The sequence below is a fragment of the Antechinus flavipes genome, chromosome 1, assembly GCF_016432865.1.
Source record: "Antechinus flavipes isolate AdamAnt ecotype Samford, QLD, Australia chromosome 1, AdamAnt_v2, whole genome shotgun sequence".
Lineage (NCBI taxonomy): Eukaryota > Metazoa > Chordata > Mammalia > Dasyuromorphia > Dasyuridae > Antechinus > Antechinus flavipes.
This window is the reverse complement of record NC_067398.1, coordinates 29,467,727-29,494,383: the sequence shown is the minus strand read 5'-3', so window position 1 is coordinate 29,494,383 and position 26,657 is coordinate 29,467,727. Positions and strand designations below refer to the sequence as shown.

General features: G+C 36.1%; 2 protein-coding genes across 5 annotated transcripts in view; both read left to right on the top strand.

Annotated features, from left to right (window-relative positions):
- UBA3 (ubiquitin like modifier activating enzyme 3) overlaps positions 1–20,251 on the top strand; it is a 28,529-nt gene extending 8,278 nt beyond the window's left edge. For 3 of the 4 annotated variants that reach the window (XM_051980593.1, XM_051980587.1, XM_051980594.1), the window contains 16 exons: positions 1,610–1,730; positions 3,293–3,373; positions 5,697–5,779; positions 9,105–9,185; positions 12,134–12,177; positions 12,807–12,871; positions 13,663–13,818; positions 15,338–15,440; positions 15,601–15,714; positions 16,996–17,049; positions 17,715–17,751; positions 17,859–17,940; positions 18,521–18,621; positions 18,745–18,808; positions 18,899–18,953; positions 19,410–20,251. In XM_051980593.1, coding sequence (XP_051836553.1) covers positions 1,610–1,730; positions 3,293–3,373; positions 5,697–5,779; positions 9,105–9,185; positions 12,134–12,177; positions 12,807–12,871; positions 13,663–13,818; positions 15,338–15,440; positions 15,601–15,714; positions 16,996–17,049; positions 17,715–17,751; positions 17,859–17,940; positions 18,521–18,621; positions 18,745–18,808; positions 18,899–18,953; positions 19,410–19,498 — 1,330 coding nt within the window. In that variant the 3' untranslated portion in view covers positions 19,499–20,251. Of the gene's footprint in view, positions 1–1,609; positions 1,731–3,292; positions 3,374–3,744; positions 3,793–5,696; positions 5,780–9,104; positions 9,186–12,133; positions 12,178–12,806; positions 12,872–13,662; positions 13,819–15,337; positions 15,441–15,600; positions 15,715–16,995; positions 17,050–17,714; positions 17,752–17,858; positions 17,941–18,520; positions 18,622–18,744; positions 18,809–18,898; positions 18,954–19,409 lie in introns of those variants that run through there. The other variant, XM_051980601.1, reaches the window with a different exon arrangement.
- Positions 20,252–20,898: 647 nt separating this feature from the next.
- TMF1 (TATA element modulatory factor 1) overlaps positions 20,899–26,657 on the top strand; it is a 29,005-nt gene continuing 23,246 nt past the window's right edge. The window contains exons 1-3 of the mRNA XM_051980573.1: positions 20,899–21,204; positions 22,749–23,980; positions 26,029–26,132. Coding sequence (XP_051836533.1) covers positions 21,063–21,204; positions 22,749–23,980; positions 26,029–26,132 — 1,478 coding nt within the window. The 5' untranslated portion in view covers positions 20,899–21,062. The remainder of the gene's footprint in view (positions 21,205–22,748; positions 23,981–26,028; positions 26,133–26,657) is intronic.

Genomic DNA, 26,657 nt, shown 5'->3' with positions numbered 1-26,657 from the left:
GCTCGACCCCTGACAGCCTCCGTTCAGTTGTGCCGAAATAAGGAGATGCCCGCCGCTCCCGGGGTGGGGGGTGGGGGGACGGCCCCGGTCGGGGCTCAGGTCCTGCTCGGCCCGCAGTCCGGAGCCGGGGGTAGGGGGGATCCTCTTGGAGGTGCGGTGGTCGCGGCATCAGTGGCTTTAGTCCCGTGGCTTTTCCACTGGTCCGAGTTTTGATGCCCCGCCCCGCCCCCAAGTGGTCGGGACTGCCACCCCAGTTAAATTGCCCGACGGATTTTTGTTCCTTTTAACAAAATGCAAAGTTAAACTTGATTTGAAAAGACTTGAAAGTATGTGGCTACCCAAGGAAGGTAAATGGTTTCAGATTCTTTCATTTATTATCAGTTGAGTACTATTAAGTAGCAATTAAATAACTAGCAATTCTAAACAAAGTATTTCTTTTAAACCGACTGTTGGATTTTCCTCTTGTGGAAAGGCTGGAGAAACTGGGCGTAGTTGTGAAATATCGTACTTAATTTACCAGCTACGAACTTATCTCTATTTCTCTTCAAAACTTGTGAGTTTAAATGATTAAAAGTAGAGTTAAGCCTTAACATTAAAAAACAAACACGAAAATGCAAATTTTCCCTCGTGTCCATACTGTATGTGCAAAATTAGTTTATATATTTGTAAGTTGTAGGAATGTTTAAAAAAAAAAAACCCACCATCCAAATAATCGGGTAGCATTTGTTGGTTGGGAAACAGTCTTTATTTAGTGACAGCTGTCATCAGTAATGGAATGTAAAGCCTTTTTGAATAAACTCTTTACTGTGTTTGGTAGTGACAGGAAATTAATACATATATGTAGTGAGGGGCTAGATTTTATTTTTATTTTTTGGTTGTTGAGAAGTCTTTCTACTCATGTCCGGTCAACTTATTTTAGAGTTGCCTGGAACCCTTGAGAGCTTCAGTAAATAATGGTCACACACTTACTGTTTAAGAAATAAGACACAAGCCTAGGTCTTTGGCACTCATACAATCATCATATTGACTAAGTTGGTGTGAAAATATGCTGATTATTTTTGAAGTGATTTTTTAAAATGTAAAGTACTCCATACCTTTAAAGTTCATATAAATTATTCCATTGTGTTTTCAAGTATCATGACTTTCTTGAGATAATTAATTCAAACAAATTGGAAAAGCTTTCAAAATGTGCCCCTTTGAAGACGCTGAAAATTTCTGTTTTCTTGGCAGCCCAAAGGGTTAAACTTTAATTTTTATATTGCTCTACAGGACTTAAGAAAAATAAAGGCTGATTCTAGACTTATTTTTTAAAATTCTTTGTCATGAAATCGATTGAACTAATTGATTAAAACATAATTTCAAATAATGAGGATGTAAATGTGCTGTAGGAGTATTTCATAGAATGAATAGATTTTTTTTGTGAGACGTTTCTAAACTTTTAATGAATTGAGTGAGAAAAAAATGTGAAAGAATCATATGCTCTTGGAATATATTTTTGTAGTGTTTGGGCAGATTGTTTTCCTGGAAACGTAAAAAAATCACAAATAGCTGTAGGTACAGTTTTTTTATACTGATTTTTTTGCAGCTTAATTTACTGTGTTCTATGCAGAATGGCTGTTGATGGTGGGTGTGGGGACACTGGAGACTGGGATGGTCGCTGGAACCATGTAAAGAAGTTCCTCGAGCGATCTGGACCATTCACACACCCTGATTTCGAACCAAGCACTGAAGTGAGAAGTATTTATTTTAAATAACTGCTCTTGTAGTTCTGCTTGTTTTCTGATTTAGGACTGATACTAATCACAGTGTTTAGAAACTTTAAAATCTTTAATCTTAATCTTTTTCACTATTTTAAAAAATGTATGTGTATATGTACACACAGAAGGATCTTTAATTATCCATTTCATCCTTATGTTGCTGATTCAGTTGAAAACCTTTTCTGTAGAGTAATTAAATTTACTCATTCAAAATTCTAGTAAAAGTTCCTTTAGAATTCCAGTGAAAATAACCATTGATCATTTAACATGTCACTTTTATAATATTAGAGCATACACTCCAATTGAGCACAGAGTGACACTAAATCATGTACTCATCATTTACAAATCATGTAATTCAGTTCTTGGCTTATAGACATTTAAATATTTTGAATTGAAATGTAATTTAGACTCAAGCATAGTTATAGAACTAGAAGAGATTTTGCTTGAAATAATTTTATTCTACATGTGTTTTTTTCCTTTCACTGCTATTTGTTTGACTGAATGATGGGGAAGAAAAGTGGGTACTATTTGTATATATTTGTATTTGTTGAGAATTGTTTTTTAATTTTGAGAGACAAGTATGTTCATAATGCAAATTTGAATTTCTCTTTGTTGATAGTTCAAAGAATAGTAGAATGAATATTTGTTCATTTTTTTTTTCTTGAAGCTTGGAGAATATCTAATGTTTTGATTTATCAATGGGTCATTTATTTTTTAATGTTTTGCTGCAGGATGATTGTATTTTAAATAATTTGATTTCTTGTTTTTTGATTATATTTGTCTAGAGAACACTTTAGCTAATTTTACACACTCACCCTTTAGAACCCAATATTATTACTATTAATTTTTTTTAATAGATTTGTCTTTTGTTGAATATTGTCTCCAGGTTTTACGAACTGTTGGTTTAGGGTTTTTATATTTGAAAAAACAATTTCTAACTTTGGAAATTTACTTAAAAACATTAAAGACTTATTAAATATTTAATGAGAAAGAACCCTGCCCCTGACACCTTTTGGTGAGTGCCTGAGGATAATCTCTAAAGCTGTGATTTGAAGAGAAGGTATTGACCTTCTTTGGTCACCCTGGCCCCACCCAGTGAAATCACAGGTCCAATCCCTATCCCTGTCCTACCCTTATTAAAGATTATTGGAATATTTTTTGTGTACATTAAGTTGTCAAATTTCATTTGTGATTAAGAGGCTGCTTTTCCTACTTCTGCATTAAAAGAGAGCAAGATCACTTTATCAAACTTGATAGGGAAAATTAAAGTAGCTTTTAAAATTTCATTGATGAAAATTTTTAAAAAGAAACTAAAAGACAACCAAAAAAATTAAAGGTTTAGAATTTAAGTTTTAACTACTGAATATATTTAAATAGCTTAAATGTGTATGTGTGCTTTTTAAAAATCTTACAGTATATTTTTCTCAAACATAAAACAGTTAAGATTTTATGAATCTTTTAACTTGATTCCTTTCATGGTGTGCAAATTTTACCTTATCTCTCCATATTGTAATGTACTTTTCTGTTCTTTACAGTCTCTTCAGTTTTTGTTAGATACTTGTAAAGTACTAGTCATTGGAGCAGGAGGATTAGGATGTGAACTCCTGAAAAATCTGGTAATGAATTGCTTTTCTTTATTTTTCTGAGAGAGAATTTAAAGTTTTCCCATTTCTATTCTGAGGAACACTACTGAATTTGATTATCATTTTCCCTTTTTTCTTAGATGAGTTCAATTGTTTAAATTCTAGGAGTTTATTAAGATACATCATAGGAATTTTGGTTACATTTCAACTCTTAGGTTTCAACCCTCAAATTTGGTAAATCTGAGTATTAAATAGCACTTCTTGGTTATATTTTTCTTAGTGTTTTACCAACCAAATTGTGGATTTGTTTTGGAAAAAGCTTGTGCTGATTTCAGTGAAATTATTGCAGAACTAGGAATTTTGAAAAAATTGGTGACATTTGGTTGTGACCCGCATCATCAGAGGAAGTATTCACATCAATGACTTCATATATCCCCTGGTGTATTGAGAAGGTAGAGTCTTCTTGAATCAGGAATGCCAGTTCCCCTTTTAGTATCTTGGCAGGTTTGCATTTTAATAAATTCCATCTTGATGAAGGATGCTATTTAGTGAAGTTCTTACTGTATCTTATCTGGTGACCAGCAGATTTTTATTTTAACATAATGCAACAATGATTTATTTTAACCTAAAACACCTGTGAGTCTGCTTTCCTGTAGTTTGTTGTGCTTCATTAATCTTTCTGCTGCAAGGTCTATGTGGGATGCAGAATGGAAGAAGTGAATAGTACAGGGTAGAGATGGAATTAGATAGTAGAAGACTGTATAAATATATATTTACTTACAGCAGCATTTTAATTAGCTATAAATGTAAAACTCATCCTTAAGTGGAATTGCAAAAATGTGATTGGGAATACACATTTCTTACCTGCTTATTTTAAGTAGTCATTGTGAACATTACAAAACAAATACTCCATCGTGTCCAGCCTTCAAGAGGTTTACGTTATCTTTAGGAAGATTAGACATACATGAGTCACAACTTCTAGTTAGTGACTACAATACATGGTTAGTTGCCAAAGGGGACAGCACTCCCAGTACAAAGTCTCAGGATGTTAGAAAGGTCAATATGTATATTTGAACAATAGCTGGACAAGGCTATATTTATGAAGGAAGAAGGATTTGCAGGGATTCTTGAAGGCCATAGAAATTAAGTAAAGGGGAAATTCATGTTCATTCATCCTCTATTTCCAAGAAGTTATTATTTGCAAATAGGGAGTTGTACAAATGATATGTCTTGATACATAATTCTGGGATAATTGGACAGTTATTTTCTTTTGAATATTATTATAATTAAAGGAAACTTCATTTATAGATGTGGAAGTACATGAAATAGGAATTTTGTCCCTAATAATTTGAGTTGTTTTAACAACTTTAGTTGTTAAGTCAACGAACTTGCCCACTTTGTGTGTAAGAGTAAACTTTTTGAGCAGAAGAATTGAATTTTTTTTTGAAAAATTTTCTTTTATTTCTATTAATTTGTGCTTCTCCTGCTTTTTAGAGATAGTCATATAAAATGTAAGCAAGATTTCTGTCCTGTTTGTTACAGGATTAGATTAGATTAGAACCTGAGGATTGTAGTATTTCTTTTTTTTTAAAAAAAAAGTTTAAATGTTTTATTGTGATCACTTAAACATGTTGGTCAAAATTTAGTAATGAAAGCTATTTTCAATGAAATGTCACTCTTGGGAATGATTATTCTATCAGAAACATGAAAGCAGGGTCAGACCTCCTATCTGGTGAAGATGAAGAGTAGCTCTATTTTTCTGAGAAAACTGTGGTACATTGAAAGTTGGCTTGATTGATGTAAAGCTCAGAGTAGGAGTTCTTTTTGCAGCATCATACTAGAAGACTAGCTAGAAATCCTGCCTCTCCATAGAAGTTGATAGCTATAAGCGTTACCCACTTCTGCATTTAAGTGTAAAAAGAATTGTAGTTCCAAAGTAGAAGGTGCTACTTATCTTCATCAAGCCAAATATCCTGTCAGGCAGATTTTTTTTTTTTTTTTAAAGATGACTTCATAATTTGAATAGGAACTTTGTTTTAAAACAGATTTGCTCAGTGAGCTTTCTGGATTGTGGCCCTTAAATTTGGAATATTGGTTACTATTTTTAGAACTAGATAGTTAATGTTAGGCCTTTTTGCTAAAAACTGAAATTTATAAATCTTGCCGAAAACTGTTTGAATTCTTTGCCATTGGGTAGAACTTGGAGTGGTGACCAGAATTTATTATTGCTGAGTTAGAATTGGTAGTGTGATGGCTAGTCACTGAAAAGTAAGAGAGAAATCTTCCCTTTGATTAGAAGTCAGACAATCCCCCACTGTTGTATTTACTAGATTTTTTTTTTTTTTCATTCCTACAGGCCTTGTCTGGTTTTAGACAAATTCATGTAATAGACATGGACACCATAGATGTTTCCAATCTAAATAGGCAGTTTTTGTTTAGGTAAGTGTTGTCCTAAATTATTTCTTTCTTAGGATTCATGCTAATTATTTTACAAACTTTTATTAACAAGTTTAATTTCAGAGATTCTTTAAAAAATAAATTGATGTATGGGTGATGATGAAACTTTTTGTAGAAAAATATTTTAGATTACAGATTAAATTTTTTTAGAAAAATAAAACACTTTTAGGGTGACATTTTTACTAAAAATAGAGTGAATATATATTAGTAACTCTGTTTCAATGATGAGCTGTTTCCATAAATATATGTACAGATTTATAAATATTCTTGACCTGATAGGCTAGATAAATCAATATGCAATTGAGTTGGAGCTACAATGTTTTTCCAGCTGAAGTTGTTTGGAACTTCATTGCACTTGGAACCCTAACCTACTGAGTCCTGTGCCAGTTGCGTAGATATAAAGTTGAAATGACTTATTTTCTGCAATAACGAAAGAGTTTATAATCTGCTTGGGATACATTTATAACTCCTTTACATAGAATGATAGTACAATGGAAATGATGATATGTGCTTTATGGAGGGAGTGCTACGACAGGGTCTAGATATAGTGTGAGGTTTTTGCTGCTGAGGGCCTGGAAAGCCTTCCCAGAGCTGGTAATATTAGTCAGGTGTTAAAGGAGAAAAAGAGAGTTGTTTGTTTAGCTGGGAGAGTGTGGAGAGATGGTGATGGTAGTGATTTGGGATCAGGGGTTTTTAACCTGGTATGGTGATGGTGGGGATGTGGAGTTGTAGACTTTTAGCTAAGAGAAGCCTGGAAAATTTGAAGATGAAAGAGTGTGAGAAAACCTGATTGAGATGAGGATGACTGGTTTTGAGTTCATTAGGAGAGCATGAAAAGTAGGAACAGATGAGTGGTTGGAGAGGTAGCTGTGAGTGACTGGCAAGCCACTACTCTCAGAACAAAGAAGATAGTGAAGAGAATTCTATGGGCAGAATCCTGTGGGCAGCATTTTGACCTGAAGTGAACAAGTGTATCTTGTGGTTCAGAAAGAAAAGGACCTTGCCTCTCAGTGCTTAAGATTGCTGAAAGGATTAGGTATGGAGAAAGTCAGGGCCTTATTAAGGAAGGCCAGTGACTTAAAAGATCCTTGGAGAATGACACAGGGAAGATCTGAGTGGGATTGAATAAGAAATAGATAAGTCAATTTAAGACCTGGCTGAAACCATTTAGGAATTGTCTTTTTCTCTTGTGTAGTTTGTATTCTAAGGTTCCCCTATAGCTTTTTTTCAACCAATTAAACTCTTATTTATCAACTACTATGTAAGAGGCTATATGCAAAATTGATTAATGGAAGTTAGATTGTGTACCTTTGCCCAGTAGTCTGGAGAAATGAAAGAGTCTGACAATTCATTTATTCTCAAATGTATACATCTGGTTAGTAGCAGTAGAAATTTGCCTGGACAAAGCAGAATCTACCAGTTGATGAGTTTTTGTTTGAGGCTGTCTTATAGGCCAAAATTTGCCGCAGTCATAGGTTACAAGTCTGTCAGACATTTGGATTATAGTATTTTTATTTGTAAGCATTTTTCATCACAGCATAGAATAATACTCAAACTCAGAAAATATATTAGAACATTGCTTTGTTGACAAAGAAAGATAATGGCAAGTCTATTTTAAATCTATAAGAAACACTAATTGGCAAGTTGAAACAATTTTTAATCACAGTTGGCAGTGAAAATTAATGTTATATATAAAACTGCTCTGATCTTTTCCATGAAAGGAAGTTTTTAATTATTAGAAATGACCATTACCTATGTGTGGCAGCTTGTTTTAAGGTTTTCTATTCTTTTTAGCTTTTTAAAGTCTCTAATTTTAGAAATTCCAAATACACCTTTATGATTGCATAATAATAATAATATATGATGTTGCTGGTGTTCCTGGAAAAGGAAGTACAACAGCAACACATAATGCCTTGAAAATGGTTACTCAACCTTTAGAAATCCTTTGGAGACAAATGATTTTTTTAGGCTTTCTGACAATCCATATAAACTGAGCATAAAGCTCAGGACCTGGAGAACATTCTTGTTACACCTAGTCATTTCACAGATGAGCGGTTGGGGTCCATAGGGTTAGAGTGATGGAGTTATCTTTGGGTGGCTATAGAATGTGCTCGAAAACAGCTTTTGAGCTCTCATTTCTGAGAGCCCATCAGTGGGTTGATGGGACCTCTAGAAAGGAGCTTGAGTTGGGGGTGTGTGGGAGAGTCACCTAAGACCTCGTCTTCTGGAAATCTTTCCATTCTCTAAAGTATTTGAGTGGAAAGATGGGATCCCCCAGCTCTTTTTGCAGTAGAGGCGGATAGAATTTGGTATAGTTGATGTCAGGAATGCCGTTTTTATGCAATACCTCAAAAACAGTATACTCTCTACAAGTTTTGTCATGAACACTTGTTCTTGGCCTGGTCACACTGCTCATCTTTGGGGAAGACCAGAAACAGCCTGACGAGATTATACCAACTTCGTGATGATTAGAATCTTGCAGGTATACTTATTAGGAGTCTGCTGTCCTTCCTATGGGAAAGTACAGCAACAACTAGCTTCATGTAGCACTTGGAGGCTTGCCAAGCCCTTGCCCAATAGGATCTCATCTTACTCTTGTGAACCTCTGGGGAGGTAGGTGCTGGCCTGATGCCCAGGTAGGCCATGAAAAAGAGATCCCAGAGAAGATAGAGATACAGCTGTTCCACAGCCCTGAAGAAGGAGGAGTCTGGGGGGTGGACTGCAGTGTCAGGAGCCCCTAGAAAGTGAGGCAAGCAGGGAGGCATCACCTGGGATTGGAAGCGCAGGAATCTGCAATGAAAAGCCAGGAGATCTGGGCAGGAGCCTCTAGTCTGCAGGCAAGAGCTCAGAGCTGGAAACACCGACCACTTTGCCAGGCTTCTTTAGTGCTGTGGCATTGATGTATTTTTCACAGTACTCACTAAAATCCTGTTGTATGGAAAGCATTGAATGACAAGACAAAACCATGTAGTTGTTAGCAGACTAGCCTTTGAATCAAGAAAATTTGAGTGCAGGGCCTGCCTTGGACACTTACCAGCTGTGTGACTGGGCAGGTGACCTCTGAGAGTTCCTGGCAAGTTGTTAACCCTGAAATTATAATAGAGAGCTACAGATGGATAGTAAACATCTTTCCTGAAGTGTTCCCCACATTGAGGACATCTTTGAGGGGGGAAGGGAAGTTTGCACCAAATGCAATCAGTTTTTTTACTGATGTGTTTGGGAATTTAAATAGATTCTCTGGAAGAGTTTGCATCTGTAGACAGTAATTATGACTTATTTGAGCTTTGTAAATGGTATGTTTTTCCAGGCCTAAAGATGTTGGAAGATCCAAAGCTGAAGTTGCTGCAGAATTCCTCAACGACAGGATCCCTAACTGTGCTGTAGTTCCGTATCCTTTTTTGCTTTGAAAATATATTATTGAATCTTTTCTTCTAAACTGAAATGGCTTGTTAGATACCATATTTTCTAAGAATCTTGATCATTGACAGAATTTTAAAATTATAAGTATCTAGAAGAGATTAGGCAGATGGTGATGAGCCTGATACATGTTTCTTAGGAGAATCATTTATAGGAGCTATTATGTTTAGCCTGAATAAGAACAGTCCCTGGCACACGAGAGAGGAGCTTTCCTGTAGAAGCTATGGAATATAGAGCAGCACATGGTAATTGAAAAGAGGTAGAAGATTGAGGTAAGGAAAATCTTCTTATCAGAGGTATTCAAAGGGTAATGAACTGCATTGGAGAGAGTACACTTCCTCATTGGAGGAAATTTTTTTCAACAGTTTTGATAACTACTTTTCAGATATGTTGTAAGTAGACTATTTTCAGGTATGGATTGAACAAATGGTCACTGAGGTTTCTTCCCGCTGAAATTCTGTGGTTCTCTAGTTAGATTTATTTTGAAAATTTTTTCATATCATTTGACTGTTGATTGTGGAAGACTCCTGTCCTTAGAAATTTGTGTCAATCCCTTTTTTATTTTGGATACTAGACTTTTATCAGGCATACTTGGTACTTTTCCAACAATTTTTGCCATTTTTTTTTCTTTTCCAGTTTTCCCATTGACTTCACTAGGTCTTAAAATCTCTTATAACATTAATTTATCTTTATATTGTACCTTAATCTTTATAGTTGTGGTCAGCTTTGCGGTGATGAGTATTTCCTTGGCTAGGCTGGCTCTAAAATGGCACCTTTCAACCGTGGCAGACCCTGTCCAGAACTTAAGTTCCGCTATGTGGCGGAAAAGCCAGGGTTCCCCAATATTAGGAAGAAGCCATAATTAAGATAGATCTTGGATGCAGCAATTTAGTAACTCTTGAGTAGCTGATAGTAGACAATCTAGGAAGAACCAGCAATAAGAATAGGGGTTTCTTTTGTTGGTGATATGTAAAGTATTGGAATGAAATATGGAAGTTAGGAAAAGATAAGTGCTCTGAAGTTTGGGACTGCAATCTTTTCCTGGATATTTGTATAGAGCTTTACACACAATAGATGTATAACACTATTATCTAGCTAAAAAAAAAAAAAAGATTGCATTGCATATGTACATGAAAGTAAACTCTTTATTTTTGTCCACCGTTCTGACATTGTTTGATTCTCTTGCCCTACACCTTTGGATGGAGGGAATTCTATAATTTAAATAGCACTTTGTATATTCTGTTTTCTTAACATTTACATGTCCTGTCACCTCCTTATGTCATTAGAATATTCTTATGCTAAGTTTTTCTACAAATGTGTTTCCTGGTTTGGTCCTAGAATTAGAAATAGGAATGTAGCTCACACTGATCCAGACATGGCAATCCAGAGGTCTACTTACTAAGGTCTTCAAATGCAATTCTTGGATTTCTGTTTCACTCTTCTACTGAAGCTTGGATTCAATCAAAATCACTTAATTTTCTGAAAGATGAAAACCGTGCTAACTTCCTAGAGCAGGGAAACAATAACTTGCATGTGGACAGCATCCCATTGAATGGAAATGATTAGAAAGTCTTCAAAAAAATTTTTTTTCTCTTTATCCCAGAGTAATACCTTGGAGCTCAGGGTCTGAGTCAGCACCCCAGAAGAAGAAAATGCCCTTTTATGAAAGACTGTTCTATTAACTTTCTGTTCAGGTCCTATTAGCACTCCAGAACCAAAAGTGATGACAAGGTGATTCATTCAGTTAGAACTTTGGTAGGGAAAAGGAATCAACAACTTTATCTCAGTGTTTTTTGTCAGAACTTGTCTTCTTGTTTTCAAATTTTGAGCATCAGAAAGTTCCTTAATATAGTCACTGTGTAGGTTCTTACGTGCAGAGCCATGGAAGGGGGTGTAATTGAGGGCCGGCCATTTCATTGCTCCTTGGACAGAGTCAGACCAGCCCAGTCATGAAAAGAGCCATATGAGAAAGTCGGAAAATTCTCTTTTTCACGGATCATAGAAATAACATGAGGAAACCAAGCCTACCGCTCAGTGTGGCAGCCCAAAGCTCTGTGGAAGTTCTGTGGAAGGCCTGAGTGAAGAACACTGTCCTATCTTCAGGAGCTGACAGTCTAGTTGTGGAAGTGGCTTATACATAGGAAAATTTCACATAGTCAGAAAATAACAGGTCAGGACATTGGCCAAATATATTGTTGAGTTTGAGTTTTTCTGTAATTTCATTGTCATTGTGAGACAGTTGAGAAGATCCCTGACTTTGGATTCAGAAGACCAGGCATCAGTTCTTGATTTTAGTGTGACTTTGGTCATGGAGGCCATCTCTTCACATTATTTCTTCATCTGTAAAATCAAAGGAGTTGATTTAGAGTCTCATCGAAGTCCAAATCTTATCTCTAAGTAGATGATTCTCAGTCTATCAGAAGGAAAGCTGAGCCCAGAATTCATTGCTTAGGGATGCTTTTATAGAAGAAGTAAGCTAGGTGTCTGATAGTATTTATAGATAGCATTCTGCTTATGCAGTCTGTATAAACTGTACTGAGAGCCCCAGAAATGTTTCATGATTGGGTCTCTTGGATCAGAATTGTTAATCATATTTAATCCTGAGCCTAGATGCTTTAGCCAAACTTCTCAGCTGATAGATGAAGAACATGTGGTATGGTAAATAGAAAGGCTCATTACACAACACAGAGGAGATGACGATTTAGTCTCCTCTCCTCCCGAAACCCAAGTAAAACATAATTGCCATTAGCTTTTCAACAATTGTTCAGATCTAAAATATGTAAATAAATGGATTTGCTAATATCTTATAAGTTTCATTGCTTTGAATGCTGGCGAGTTTTATTTATAACTAAATTTTGAATGTGTCTACCTCTTTATAAATATGTATACATACACATTAGTTCCTTTACTCATATTCAGACATTTCAACAAGATTCAAAATTTTGATGATACTTTCTATAGACGTAAGTTTTCTCTTGAAATCTCATAATTTTACACTAAATGTTTACTAAGTCATTGTTTTAGTTCTTTTTCCCTTGGAGATATTATTAAATTCTTTGAATGCTAATTAATGTTATTTTCTCTTTCTGAACTGGAATCTTAACAGCTACTGATAATGTAGTAAAAGAGAAGAAAAGGTGCTAATGTTTAAGGGTTAAATTTATCCTTGATACATTCAGCAAAACTGGAGTTAAAAGATTAATTTGAAAATTGCTATTTTTACATACTGATAACATACACTGTACTGCTGTGTAAATTTGAATTGTTTACATTTTATAAATTAATGAAAACTCATTAAGTGCTTACTAGGTGCCAGTATTGGTACAATAAGGAGGGGATATAAATACAAGCAAGCAAGACTGCCCTAAAGGAGTTTATATTCTAACTGGGGAAAGCATAAAGGGGTGCTTGACAGGATTGGGATTAGAAGTAACCAGAAAGTGACATATGAAGCTTTGATTCTGGGCACAATTGTAAAAATTCTACAGTGAGAACCTAGGACACAATACAGGTTCTGGAGGGAGGGGGGAATGAAGATGTCTTCCTTTTATTTTTAATACTTTTAAAAACTAAAACACTATCATTTTTCCAGAATTTCATATCATTGTATGTGGTCTGGACTCCATTATTGCTAGAAGATGGATAAATGGCATGCTGGTAAGTGCGTGTGTGTGTGTATGTGTGTGTGTGTGTGTGTGTGTGTGTGTACACAAGCAAATTAAGAATCACATTGGTGGTGATTTTGAAAACTCAACTATTTTGCTGCTCAGTGGTGAATTAAGAGAGTAGTTATAACTCACTATTTAGTGAGGAAGGGATTAGCTGATTATGGGGCTCTAAATCTAGCTTGCACAAAACCATAGTATTGCCTGTAATTGACCTCTTAGTTACAAACCTCTTGGGACAATAGATTTAGAGGTAAAAGGGCCTGAGGCTCAGAGAGGATCCAGCCCAGCTTCCTCTTTTCACAGAAAACTGAGGTTCACTTAAATTGTGATGTGCCCAAGGTCCCACATAACGTCCCAGGCTTCTAGCTCAGGCCTTCTGGACTCTTCTGCACCTTGCTGTCTCCCTGTTAGGAATCTAATAACAGAGCAGTTACAATACAAATGAATAAAAGAGCCTTATTTTATTTGAAAGACATGTTAAAATAAATATGCACATGTATATTATTATTATTAATATGGTAATTAAAATTTTTTAGTGAATCCCTAGTTTTTTTTTCTTTTTAGAGAAATTTCACTTTTAAGGGTGAGAGTCGTATTTAATGATAGCATATATTCAGACCAATATGGTAATTAATATCTGATAACACTTTTATTCATAAAACTACTTAACTTTAAAACAGCTTTCCCCTCCTCCCTCCCGCAAGCAGTGATGTTACCCTGAAGGTTCTGGGATAATTTTGTCATTAATTCTGTTTTTATAGTTGTTTTATATTCTTCTAGATATCACTTCTAAATTATGAAGATGGTGTATTAGATCCAAGTTCCATTATTCCTTTGATAGATGGGGGAACGGAAGGTTTTAAAGGAAACGCTAGGGTAATTCTACCTGGAATGACAGCTTGTATTGAATGTACACTGGAACTTTATCCACCACAGGTAATTGGTTTTACAGACTATTGAAAAAAAATTAAGATTTAATTAACATGTTTTAAGACCTACTAGATATAATTTGGAGAAGGAAATAAACATAGACCAAACGTTTTTGTCCTTATGCTCATATTTGGCTTTCCCTCCCTGGAAGACTTTAGGCAAAGACTTAAGTGTTGTTTTGGTGATTTAGCAATTCTTGGCCAGTTTGTGTGTTTGTTCCCAGACCAGATTCTAGAGTTCTGTTTGTTTAGAAGGCCTCTTTTATAATTTGAATTTAAAAATGCTTCTGTAGTCAGTAGTTTCCAGTACTAAGCTGATGTGTTTGATTCCTTGGGTTCATAGACCTGATGAACTCCAGTCTTGGTCTGCTTCTTCCTCTTCTGCTCTGACCATAGCTGGGTATCCTTGCTCTAATACTTGTCTTCTCTTTCCCGTCTAGTGCATGTGTTAACATACTTCAGATCAGCAGTGTGCTTATTTATTCATATGGGAAAAGAATAATACAGAGAAATAATAGTTGATTTGCAAGTAATTTCAAGTGTGCAGTCTACATGTACTGGATAGAGTTTGGGCTTTGCGGTTTTCTAGCCTATTCTAATTAACTTAGTCCCTGATTCTCCTACACCTGTCCCTTCCCCCCCAGGTTGAGGTGTCCTGCTCCAAAACAAGATCCAGTCCCTCTCATTCCTTTCTTACTTGGTTACAGTTGATGGAGACATTTTGTTATGCCAAATGTCAGTGGCACTCTGTTATCTTTGGATTTTCTCCCTTATCTTGCTATACAGTCACTTGTCCATTTACACTATCCTCATGGGCAAAAAGGAAACTTCATATTCAAACAATATTTTTCTGTCACCCAGAAAAAGAATGACGTCCCAGTATCTAGTTCATTTCCAAGATTCACCAAAGTTAGCTTTTTGTTGACACATGTTGAAATGAAGGTATAATTAACAATCTTTTATTTCTGCCAGTGTAGACACCAGCAGTAGGCATTAACTTAATACAGGGTTATGTCATTTAATCACAACATTTCACAGTTACTTAATAATTATTTTAGAATTTTGGAGCTGGGTTTTAACAAATTATATCAACTGATACTTGTTGCTACTTTTTTTTCCTGTGAAAAGTTCACATTTTTTTAAAAAAGTTCCAATTTAAATTTATGAGAATAGGATGGTTGTGTATATAAATCTATTCAGTAATTCTGTTTAACCAGCAAAAAGAAAAGAATTATATAGCTCCATTTTAAAGCTTACTGTTAGATCTACTGTTTAAGGCTGACCAGGCATTTCTGTTACTCAGTTCATTTTAGAAAACTTTATAATGATTTTAAAAGTTTTAGCTGCATTAGTAATATATCAAGGTTAATTTTTATAAATCAGATAATTTAATATAAAGATAGTTTTTCATGCATGTAGTTTAATCAAGAAAAGATATATGTTCTTCTAAAATTATATTTGAAAGGGAAAAGGGCACTCTTTAAATTCTCAGCTAAATACAATTTTTTTTTTTTTTTTGGTTTTAGGTTAATTTCCCCATGTGTACCATTGCATCTATGCCCAGACTTCCAGAACATTGTATTGAGTATGCAAGAATATTACAGTGGCCCAAGGAACAGCCTTTTGGAGGTAAAAAGCTCATTTTAAGAATTCTAAAATAATTAACAAAACACATATTCAATTTTGTTGAGCTATAAATTCGTTTTGATGATGTTCAATGTATTTTGAATTCTCATTTCTAAAAAATTAATGTTTTTATGTATTTGTGTCTTTTTTTTTCCCCCTCTAGAGGGAGTTACATTGGATGGAGATGATCCTGATCACATTCAATGGATTTTCCAAAAATCACTAGAGAGAGCATCACAGTTTAATATTAGGGGTGTTACCTATAGGCTAACCCAAGGTAAGCCAGTGAGTTGTTAGATAATCCTGGATGAAGGCACCTCAGATAAAAATTTCAATAAGGATCTATTCAATTTGATAAGTACTTATTAAGAATTTTTAATGTGCAAATCATTGTGCTGCCTTGATCCATGGACTACTAGGGAAGAGGAGCTTATCTGATAGGGAGGAGGAGGAAAAGAGCACAGAAGGGGGAGTCATTTTACATATAAAGATGATTGGGCTCATGGCATCTGATGAGATTACTGAAAACTAAGCCATTAAATATAGGCAGATCAATACTTAATGAATCATAATGGATGATTATCCAGATATCACAGATAACAGGAGAAACAGGAAAGCTGTATCACAGAAGTCATCTGAGGAGAGAATGAACAAGTTAAATGAAGATTTAAAAAGACCTTTGGCTTCCCTACTTACATAGGAAAAGCCAAGGAAGCAGCCCTGAGTCTGCCAGCTACCTGAGAAATGTTTAATGAAGAGCTGCTTATTTGCTGTCTGTTTTGTATGAATGTCATAATTTAATGCAATATTAATAAGGTTCATTAAAATTGAATTATCTTTATCTAATCCAAGTAGTTTCTTATCTATATTAATAATGATTTATGTCTACGTGTGTATATACACACACGTAAAATGCTTTATGGTTAACAAAAGATTTTGCACATGTTTTAATTAGATTCTTGAAATAACTCTGTGATACAAATAGTAAGAGTTTATGACCTTCATCTTCCAACTGAGGAATGACATTAGAGAGATTAATATGCCCAAGGTTATCTAGTCACAGATTGACCACATATCCTCTTTCCTTTGGAAAATATACTGTATTGTTAGATAGGCAGCTAAGAGTTGGAAGGTGAAAAGGATCAGCTGACTTGGAAGCAAGCCAAGTGACATTTAAAATTACATATTGTTATTAATAATTCATTCATTTATCCAGATAATGGTGTTGATAAATAATCTAGTATTTTTTATGCAAGCAATTATCCAAATGTTTTGTGTGTTATAGCTGTCCAACAAGTTTTGAATTAAATATGTTTGACAATGACATTTCAGGAATAAGTCTTGCTGCATACATTTTACAGATTTATATAAGAAGTTTTATTTAGAATTATAATGTTTCCTTTTGCCACTGTCATCTGTTTAAGAGATTGAAATATTGAGCAGATTCATAATAAGGTAGTATAAGATTGAAGAGTCATATTTATAACCAGATTAGCAATGTTGACCTATTATTAGAAGTATCTAAGTATCTACTTGGAATTATTCTTTCTTTCTCCAGGGGTTGTAAAAAGAATCATTCCAGCTGTAGCTTCCACAAATGCTGTCATTGCAGGTGAGGAGAAAGGCCACTCTTTGAATGTGGTATTTTTTGTATCTTTTGCTTCATAATTATATGAGTTTCTACCTATGTTCAGGAGTTTACTAGCTGCAGGGGAATGGCTTTCAGCCAGACACATGTTCAGTGACTGTCTGCCTGTGTCTTAGGGGAATTGTCAAAAGCTTGTCAGTGGAGGAAGTCTTCAGAAAGATGAAAGCATAACTTTTTTGATTAACTTATTTCAGTAGAATTTTTTACAGTTGCCTGATTTCAGAGAAGTCATTTGTTTCAGGGATTTGATATTTTTAAAAATTGTGACATAAGGACATTGAGTACTGATTTATGTCAAAGTATTAGTAGATGGGAGGATTCAATTTAAGTAGAAATTAGGTATTACTCTAGAGCTACTTTTTTGTTTTTAACTCAAGACAGGGTACTCAGCATTACTCATCTGGCCAAAAGAGTTTTTAAAAGAAAAGGCAGCTTGGATTACACAAACAATATAAAGTAACCTTTTGACAGTTGAATTTTTCTAAGAATTGGGTTTTATTAGAAATGAACAAAGTTTTTCTTTTCCATTAATAGTGGTAAGAAATCTTTCCTAGTACTAACCAATTATAAGTGATTTTAAGTGCTGAAAATTTCACAGAACAAGTAATTGTATTTTTTCCCTTTTCCAGCTGTATGTGCCACTGAGGTTTTTAAAATAGCCACCAGGTAACATATTACTTTTTAATAAACAAATATATGTATATGTATATTTATATATACACACATTTTAAACTGGCGATATTATATAAACATAAACATATTTTTCATTACAGTGCATATATTCCCCTTAATAATTACTTGGTATTTAATGATGTAGATGGGCTGTACACATATACATTTGAAGCAGAAAGAAAGGTTAGTATGACTACTAATGAATAGTTATTGCTGTGCATACTTTGATTTGAAAATATCAGAGCCTGCTTCAAAAGCATGAGAGAAAAGCTTGTTTCATAGTTTAACTTTGCCAGACTTGTCCCTTCAGTTTCTCCACTTTGTCTGGCCTTATGTCCTGCTGCATATGAAATCTTATTAGTCAGGAATTGCTTCTGATAAATGGGATGACCAGAGGACTTAGACATGAACATGTTCAAGCTAATTTTTAGACTGAAATGCTAAATTTTCAGAATGTCTGCATGGTAGTTTAGCCTTCTGAAGGATTTTTTAACAGACTGGTATGATTTGTATCATGTTATTTGTTTTTACGAGGAGCAGTGAGTGTTGGACTGAGGGTCAGGGAGATCTGAGTTCAGATTCTGCCTCTTACACTTAGAGCCATGTGACCCTGGAAAGGTCATTTCATGTCTGTCTGCTTTGTCACTGTAAAGTTGGGGGTCTTAACAAAGTCCACTTTACAACTTTGTTGTGAGGATCAAATGAAATGATAGGTATAGAACACTTTGTAAATATCAGTCATCATTATTCTTTCTCCTTAAAGGAAAATTGCCCAGCTTGCAGCCAACTTCCTCAAAATATCCAGTTTCCTCCATCAGCCAAACTGCAAGAGGTTTTGGATTATCTAATAAATAATGCCTCATTGTAAGTATAAGCTTTTAGGAGGGGAGGGGAAGTTGAAGGTTGAAACAGTTTTATACATCTTGAGGTACCCTGCATTTAAAAAAACCTGTTCTTAAGACAAAATATTTCCTTTCTAATTCACAGACAGATGAAATCTCCAGCCATCACAGCCACTTTAGAGGGAAAGAACAGAACGCTTTACCTACAGGTGATGGATGCTTATTCCTTATGTTTCCATTAGGAAATACTAATTTATTTGTGAATTTTAAATAAAATTTATTTTTAAACTTTTTTTTAGACAATAACTTCCATTGAAGAACGAACAAGGCCAAATCTTTCTAAGACATTAAAAGGTATTTAAGACATTTCCCTAATATATTTAAATGTTTTTAATAACAGTAGACATATAAAGCACTTTTACAAATAGTGTTTTGCTTGTGAAGTATTTTCTTTTTTTTTTCTTTTCTTTCTTTTCTTTTCTTTTCTTTTCTTTTTTTTTTTTTTTTTGCTGAGACAGTTGGGGTCAAGTAAATTGCCCAGGGTCACACATCTAGGAAGTCTTAAGTGTCTGAGGTCAGATTTGAATACCCATTCTCCTGAATTTAGGGTTAGTGCTCCATCCACTGCGCCACCTAGCGGCCCCATGAAGTATTTTCTTTGAGGATAAGATCTATTAATTTGTAATTATAGGGAATAAGTTTATTTCCTCTAGTTCCTCTAAATTACTGTACCTTATAGTATTTTCATATTATATGTACTTGGAATTTTTGTTGAGATACTGACTTGAATTCTCTTCTCCTTTATTTTAGAGTTGGGCCTTGTGGATGGACAAGAGCTTGCTGTTGCCGATGTAACAACACCACAGACTGTACTGTTCAAACTTCATTTTACTACTTAAGAACAATAAATGTACAACTAAAAGAGGATTGAAATCTACTGCAATATTGTGCTCTATGTGGATGCTCAGAATAACCCAATTGATGTCCTTTTTAAGTATTAGTGTTCATAGAATTTGACTTTGGTAATGGATCACTTTTTCTTACTTCAGAACTGTCTCTCCAAACCAGAACTTGGGGGATAGTGTTGGTAAGAGTTTTCATTAATATATGGGTAAAGAAACCTGGAGACTGAGATTCTGACTGTTAGTGCTCCTGTTTCAATTTGGAAGGCAAAGGCCATCTTGTACTTGGGGGATTTTAGGATGGTCAAATGGTGTAAATCTTTAGCTTTCAGTTGAATAACCAACCATATATGCAAAAGAATGTCCTTAAAGAAAATTAAGATATTAAATGCCATTTTTCAAGTCAGATAAATATAACCTGTGTGAAGTTAGGTACCTATAATATATTGAATTTAGGATGTTTCCTGTTTGAATTAATATTCATTTGATTTTGACTGTCTAAATGAATATTAAGTATCGTAAAGGGATTGATTACATTGTCCACGACGTTTTATAAACAGTGTTTCAGCTAAACATCTGTGCATGAAAATGGAAAATGTTTTTATGTGTATACTTGCTGTGCCATGGTAGTTAATATGCACAGTGTTGAAAGCCAGAAGCTCACTGATGTTCTGTAATAGAACTTAATGTTTGAACAATTATTGAATCTGTCATACTATTTATTAATAAATCATACCTTATATACATTGAGATTGGGCGAAGTTTAGTGAGGTTAGTAAATATTTCTGTACTAGGGTAGGAATGTGTGAAGCAATTTTGTTTACAATTTCCATAGGATGGAAATTAACATGGCTGATAATTCGGAGTTTGCCGGGTAATCTCTTATTCTCTAACAGAAAATTGTGGTTTCTTAACAAAAAAGTTTGCCCACGGGAGGGGTGGCTTTGTAATGCCTTTCGGCAGTTTTCTGACTCGCCTTTGAGATTCGGACCCGGGGCTTTTGACTTTTGACAACACCTTCCAGACGCTGAATCTATGACCTGGTTGGGGGAGGGGTCTGGGTGTGCTGTAGAGGCAGTTGGGGAGGGAGTGACTCGGGTCCCTGGGCCGAAGCTCGCCAGCGGCTGGACTCTCAAACCGCCGCCCCTCGGGCTCCATAACTCGCGCCCCCTGGGGCAATCCCCGTGTTGGGCGCTAGGGACGCCGAAAAAAGCGAAAGCTCCCGCTCCAGGAGGGACACTCGGAATCCTGGCTGGTTCGCCAACGCGGTTTCGCCCGCGGTTCCGGGTTGCCTCGGCAACCAGAGGGGATGCTTGTCTCGGAAGTGACACAAGACTCCCGCCTTCTCGCTTCCGTCTCCACGCCCCAGAAGTTAGTTGTTGTGGACGTGGAAGACTTCCGCGCCTGCGCAGTGGCGACGGCGGGTCCGGCTTCGGCTTCGGCTCGGGAGCTGTAGGCGGTGGTGAGGGGTTGCGTCCAGGGGGCCATGGCCGCTTGCTGACCGCTGACCGCGGTCCCTAACCCTCGCGGGGAACGGCGGGGAGGCCCGCAGGGCGTGGACATGAGCTGGTTTAATGCTTCTCAGCTGTCGAGCTTCGCCAAGCAGGCCCTGTCCCAGGCCCAGAAGTCCATCGACAGGGTCCTGGACATTCAGGAGGAGGAACTCGGCGCGTGGGCCGAGGCGCGTCCCTTCGGGGACCCCGGTAAGCAAAGGCGAGGGTGGCGGCGGGAGCCCCTGTCACTCCGACAGCTCCCGGGAAGCGTCTCCCGTGGCCTAGGCCCGGCCCCGCCCCCCAAACGGCCCGGCCCGGGACGCTTGCGGCCTTCCCCTCCGGCTTCCTGGGAGAGGAGACGGGGGACAGGGGACGGACCCTCCTGACGTGGCGGAGGGCAGGCCGGGGCTCTCCGGGGTGGCGGCGGGGGCGGTGTCCGCAGCTTCCGCTACCCCTGCCGCTTCCCAAGAGAGTCCGGAACTCGCCTGAAGCCCCCGGGGACCGGGCTTGGCCTTAGATATCACGGTGGGGGCTGAGCCTCCTTCAGGAAGTCTTGGGCCGTACTGAACCGCCCCTGGAGCTCCGTTTGGACCCAGGGGAGAGATCTCCTGTAAAGCCGCCATCATCCGATTTTATTTACGACCCTCCCCCCCTCCCCCATTTTTAGATTGAATTGGGAGTCTGCAGGACGAGTTTACTTACCACCCCCCAAAAAAAAAAAAAAGTGGATTTAGGTTCTGTTTTGAAGCGCGCATCTAATATCCAATGAGCACTCGGGTTCGAAGTGGGGAAGCTGATACGCAAAAAAGTCTTTTTAAAGACTAAGCGACACGATTCCCTTTGGTTTGGGACCCAGACACCTGTCCCACGCCCGCAGTAACAGCTTTGGTGGCCCTTTTGTTAAAGTTCGGCTTTCTCTTCACCTTGGTCACCTTTTAGCCATTAATCCTATACTTAACTCTATTTAAACCCTATTTTAATAGTATTTAATTCTGTTCAAATGTGAGTGTTTTTCATTTTCTCAAATACAGAAAATAAGAGACACTTATGTGGCACAGTAACACGAACCTGAGGCTTCATTCAGAACCTTTTGTGGCACCAGATTTCATTGACTACCAATCTCAGGTGGAGATTGTGATAATTTGTAGGCTCTCAGGAGGTATTCTTACATCCCTGACAGTAGTCATGCAGATGTTGCTTCAAGTTGTCTTTGGTTGACATTTTGGACAGATCAGGCCAACATTTACTTTCCTAAGATCTGTACATAAAAAAGTGTGACATCAGTTTAACAGAAAAAAATTACAGGAAGAAATATTTGAGATATTTTAGATGATAATGTATTTGCCAACACTGTCAAACCCTTTAGAAGCAACCATTTATATAGAGTCGATATTTGTTTCATATTTTTCTCTGTAGTGTATTTCTACTAGGATCTTTTACTAGAAAATGCTTTATTGTGTAGCTTAAGGACTTAAAGTAATCTCTCATTTTCTTAAAAATGTGCTTTGATTGTATAAGAAATTATGAAATTGTTATTTGTTCTAGGGAAGTATAGTTGTCACCAGAATCCTGCATGCATTTTTGGAGTCCCGTGTTTTTTCTTCCAATTTGGAATTGTGAAGTGTAATTAAAGTTATTTTTAATATTTTGGAGATTGCGCTAAGGCAACTTGACTTATGATATTATTGTTCCTTCTTTAAATGATTTAAATCTAATATGCCTTTTTTATGTTTCTAATTCTATTTTCACAAAAGGTAAAAGTTCCCCTGTAAGTGGAGGATGGGATACCTCCACCTGGGGGTTAAATTCAAATACAGAACCTCAGAGTCAACCAGTAGCATCTCCTAAAGCAATTACAAAGCCAGTTCGGAGGACTGTTGTTGATGAATCTGAAAGTTTTTTCAGTGCCTTTCTCTCTCCAACGGATGTGCAGCCAATCCAGCAGAGTCCAGTGGTGTCTAAACCTCCCACCAAGTCACAGCGACCTGAAGAAAAAGTCACAAGCAGCCTGCAGGAACCCCGGCAGCCAGGACAGTCAGAAATACCTGACTTAACAGAGGCAGAAGTCACAGACTCTTCCCTTCTGGCTCTTCCGGAGGACTTGAAAAACCATCCTGCTTCCTTGGAGAATGTGGAAGTGGAGACTCCAGCAGTTAATGATGAAGTCAAATGTGAAGAAAGCAGGCAGGATGCTGTTGAGATTAAGGTGTCAGCTCTAAGTGTGAATGTAGCAGCAGAAAGTACCACTGATGTGAATGCTTCTGTGGAAAGTGCACCCAATAGCCAGTCTCCTGTAGTAGAAGCAAAGGATCTGGTTTTGGATACTAAGGAACAGAAGCATGAAGATAGACAGAGCAATACTCCCTCCCCTCCTGTCAGTACTTTCTCCTCAGGTACTTCTACTACCAGCGATATTGAAGTTCTGGACCACGAAAGCGTCATCAGTGAGAGCTCAGCAAGTTCAAGACAAGAGGCCACAGACTCAAAGTCAGCTCTCCACTTGATGCAGACCTCCTTTCAACTTTTGTCTGCCTCTGCCTGTACTGACTATAATCGTCTAGATGATTTCCAAAAACTCACAGAGAGTTGCTGCTCCTCTGATGCTTTTGAAAGAATAGACTCATTTAGTGTTCAGTCTTTAGACAGCCGGAGTGTGAGTGAAATAAATTCCGATGATGAATTGTCAGGCAAGGGATATACATTAGTGCCTATAACAGCTAATTCTTCAACTCCAAAAACTAAGACAGCAGAGACTATTGAAGGAAAATCTGAAGAAGAAAATGAAACGTTAGTTGTACCAACTGAAGAAACTGAAATGGAAGAAAGTGGGCGAAGTGCAACTCCTGTGAACTGTGAACAGCCTGACATCTTAGTTTCTTCTGTACAAACTATCGAAGGACATACGGTCCCAGAAAAGGTGACTGGGCAAAGCCAGGATGTTGAAAATCAGGCAGAAGTACCTTCTGAGAAGGAAGATTTTTGCAAGGTAACTAAAATATGGAAGTTATTTTATATAACATCTTATGATGATTGAAGTATCTTATATACATTTTTGGTATTGCATAATTTTTGATGGTGTCTGAAATAGATGTTTTTGTCCATTTACTCTTAAGAATTTTGATATCTGAAGAATATTAAGTTTACGTTTGAAATATCATGGAGAAAAGTACTGGAGAAATAGATTAATATTTCAAAATATGGTTAATAGTTGCCTGACTATACACATTTATACCAGATTGCCTCTTCCATCCAAAATGCTTATTGTGTTGGCATTGTTTATGCACACCAAAAAGCATCACATTGGATTGTTTCCTTCCAAAGTTAAACCTCTACCTCTTTCCATGCAAAGGGAGGATTATGAGACACATCAGTGTGAATTCTTTAGATTTTTTTTAATGTCTAAAAATAGTTTTGATATGTTGCTGTATCTATTGACATATTAAACAGTGATGTTGACATATAAGTGAGAATTGATAAGTGTATGGATTTGTATAGAGATAATCTTAATAATCTTAAATTGCAGTTTACCAGTGTCTCATTATGCCTGACCTTCCCAAAAAACTCTTGACACAGGTAGCTCAAGTAGTAGTATTTCCACTTTACAAGTGAAGGCAAAGAGGTTATGACCATCCCGTGTTCACATTCCTAGTAAATGTTGAAGTTAGGAGTCAAACCTAAGTCTCCTCACTCCAATTCCAGATTCTTTCTACTCTGCCATGTTTCTTTTAGAGACAAGAATCCCCCAGTTTTTTAATAACACTGGCCAATAAATAGGTCATAATGGGAGAAAAGGAAATAAAAAATATAAATGTGGTTTAATTTGTGCTAAAATGTACTGATATCAATCTTACAGATAACATTTCATCTTTTAAATGATAAAAATGAATCCATTGAATAAAACCAGTGTGTGATTCTACCTGTACTCTGTGTTGTACATTATTGATGTGCTTCAGTTTGTTTCTGTTACCTGTGATGTAATTAAAAGAGCACATTATCATATATAATAACTTGCACATGGATAAAAAGAACAGATTAGAAAGGTAACCATCCAAATTCAAAGGAGAGTGGAAAATCTAATGAAAAGGTCAAAATCTGGGATATTAGTACCTACTTATAATCTCTATTACTGAGACATCTGAGGCTTAGGGGTGCTGAGCAGTGAGCTAATAATAAATATGTTGAATGTCTTCCCCATAAGTCTGACTTCAGTATGATGAATTTCTAGTTGGTTATCAGGCTTCTTAAGGAGGTGAGGATTGGCCCAGAACAGAAATAGAGTAAATCCAAGTTTCCATTCTCAAATAGTGGGATCCATCATTATAAGTGACTGCTGTGCTTCCAACTAGTGCCAAATAGGGAGATCTTATCTTTATGAGAAAAAAAAAAAAGTTTTTTAAATGAATGGAATTTTTTCACAAGCAATAGCAGATTTGATCTCTCCTATTATTTTTGGATGTGATACTTTAGTTTCTGGTATCTTCGAATAATTCATGTGAATTTAAGTGATGATGTCTCTTAATTGCTGTTTAAAGCTATTTATTTTACAAATAATTTGAATTCTAATTCTATCAAGTGTGGGAGGGTTTGTTATTGATTCCATTAAACACTTATTTCAGCAGTTGGAATTCCCATTTATAAAACACTGAAGAAGACCAGCTGATTGTTTTAATTACTTTTTGGTTATTTAAGGTAGTAAATGATGCTAAACCTATCTCACGCATGAGTCAGGAAAGAGATTTTGATTTGTATCTTTCAACAGAAAAAAAAAGGTTGATATCATTGCTATAGCAGAAGTGAAGAATTAATGTATTACAAATGTCACTATGACTGTTTCTATGTTTCTAGTGACTGACTTATGCTGATATGATCTAGAGATGATTGTTTCATATTTTTATTTTTTAATGTTATCTTTTTGGCAAGGAATTACATATTGATTATTATATAAGATTATTATACAATGGTTAGAATATTTTAATTGTATATAGTATATATAAGTAAAAGTATTAATTTTTCTGTATCAATATTTTTATTTAGACAATTGACCTCCTGAATGAAAAATTGGAAAAAAGGGAAACCCAGTTATTAGCTATTAGTAAGGAGAAAGCAGCTCTAGAAGAAGCTTATGATAATTTAAAAGAGTAAGTAATAATACAAATGAAGTATTATTAGTGACTTATTTTCAAAGTCCACACTTAAAATAGTTGCTGTAATTGCATAAAATACTTTGTATAGTATCGTTTTTCATAACTATCTTTATTTTGACTTTTGCTTCAGTTATACAATGATCTGATGGGTGGTAGTTGATTCCAAAATAACTGATAGGTCTACAATCATTTGTTTTTTGTTCTGAATTAGCATATTTAAATTTTCCTGCCTTGAAGTGTCAGACAACATTGACTTAGATCATTTTAATTTTTTTTATTAAAATATTTATTTTCTCTGAGAAGAGAGGCATTTTGCAAGAATTTTTTTAAGTTGTGTTATTGATGGTTCCAGGTAATGTTAATAATAATTCTTAACATATTTGTGAAAACAAACAGGTTAAAGTATAGCAGTTTAGAAAAAAATTTTGCTTTCTTTTTTTTTTTTAATTGGAGAAAGCTGAACTTAGTCACATGGGAAGTTAGTTTTTAATACTTTTCAGATGTTATAAACTAAATGGT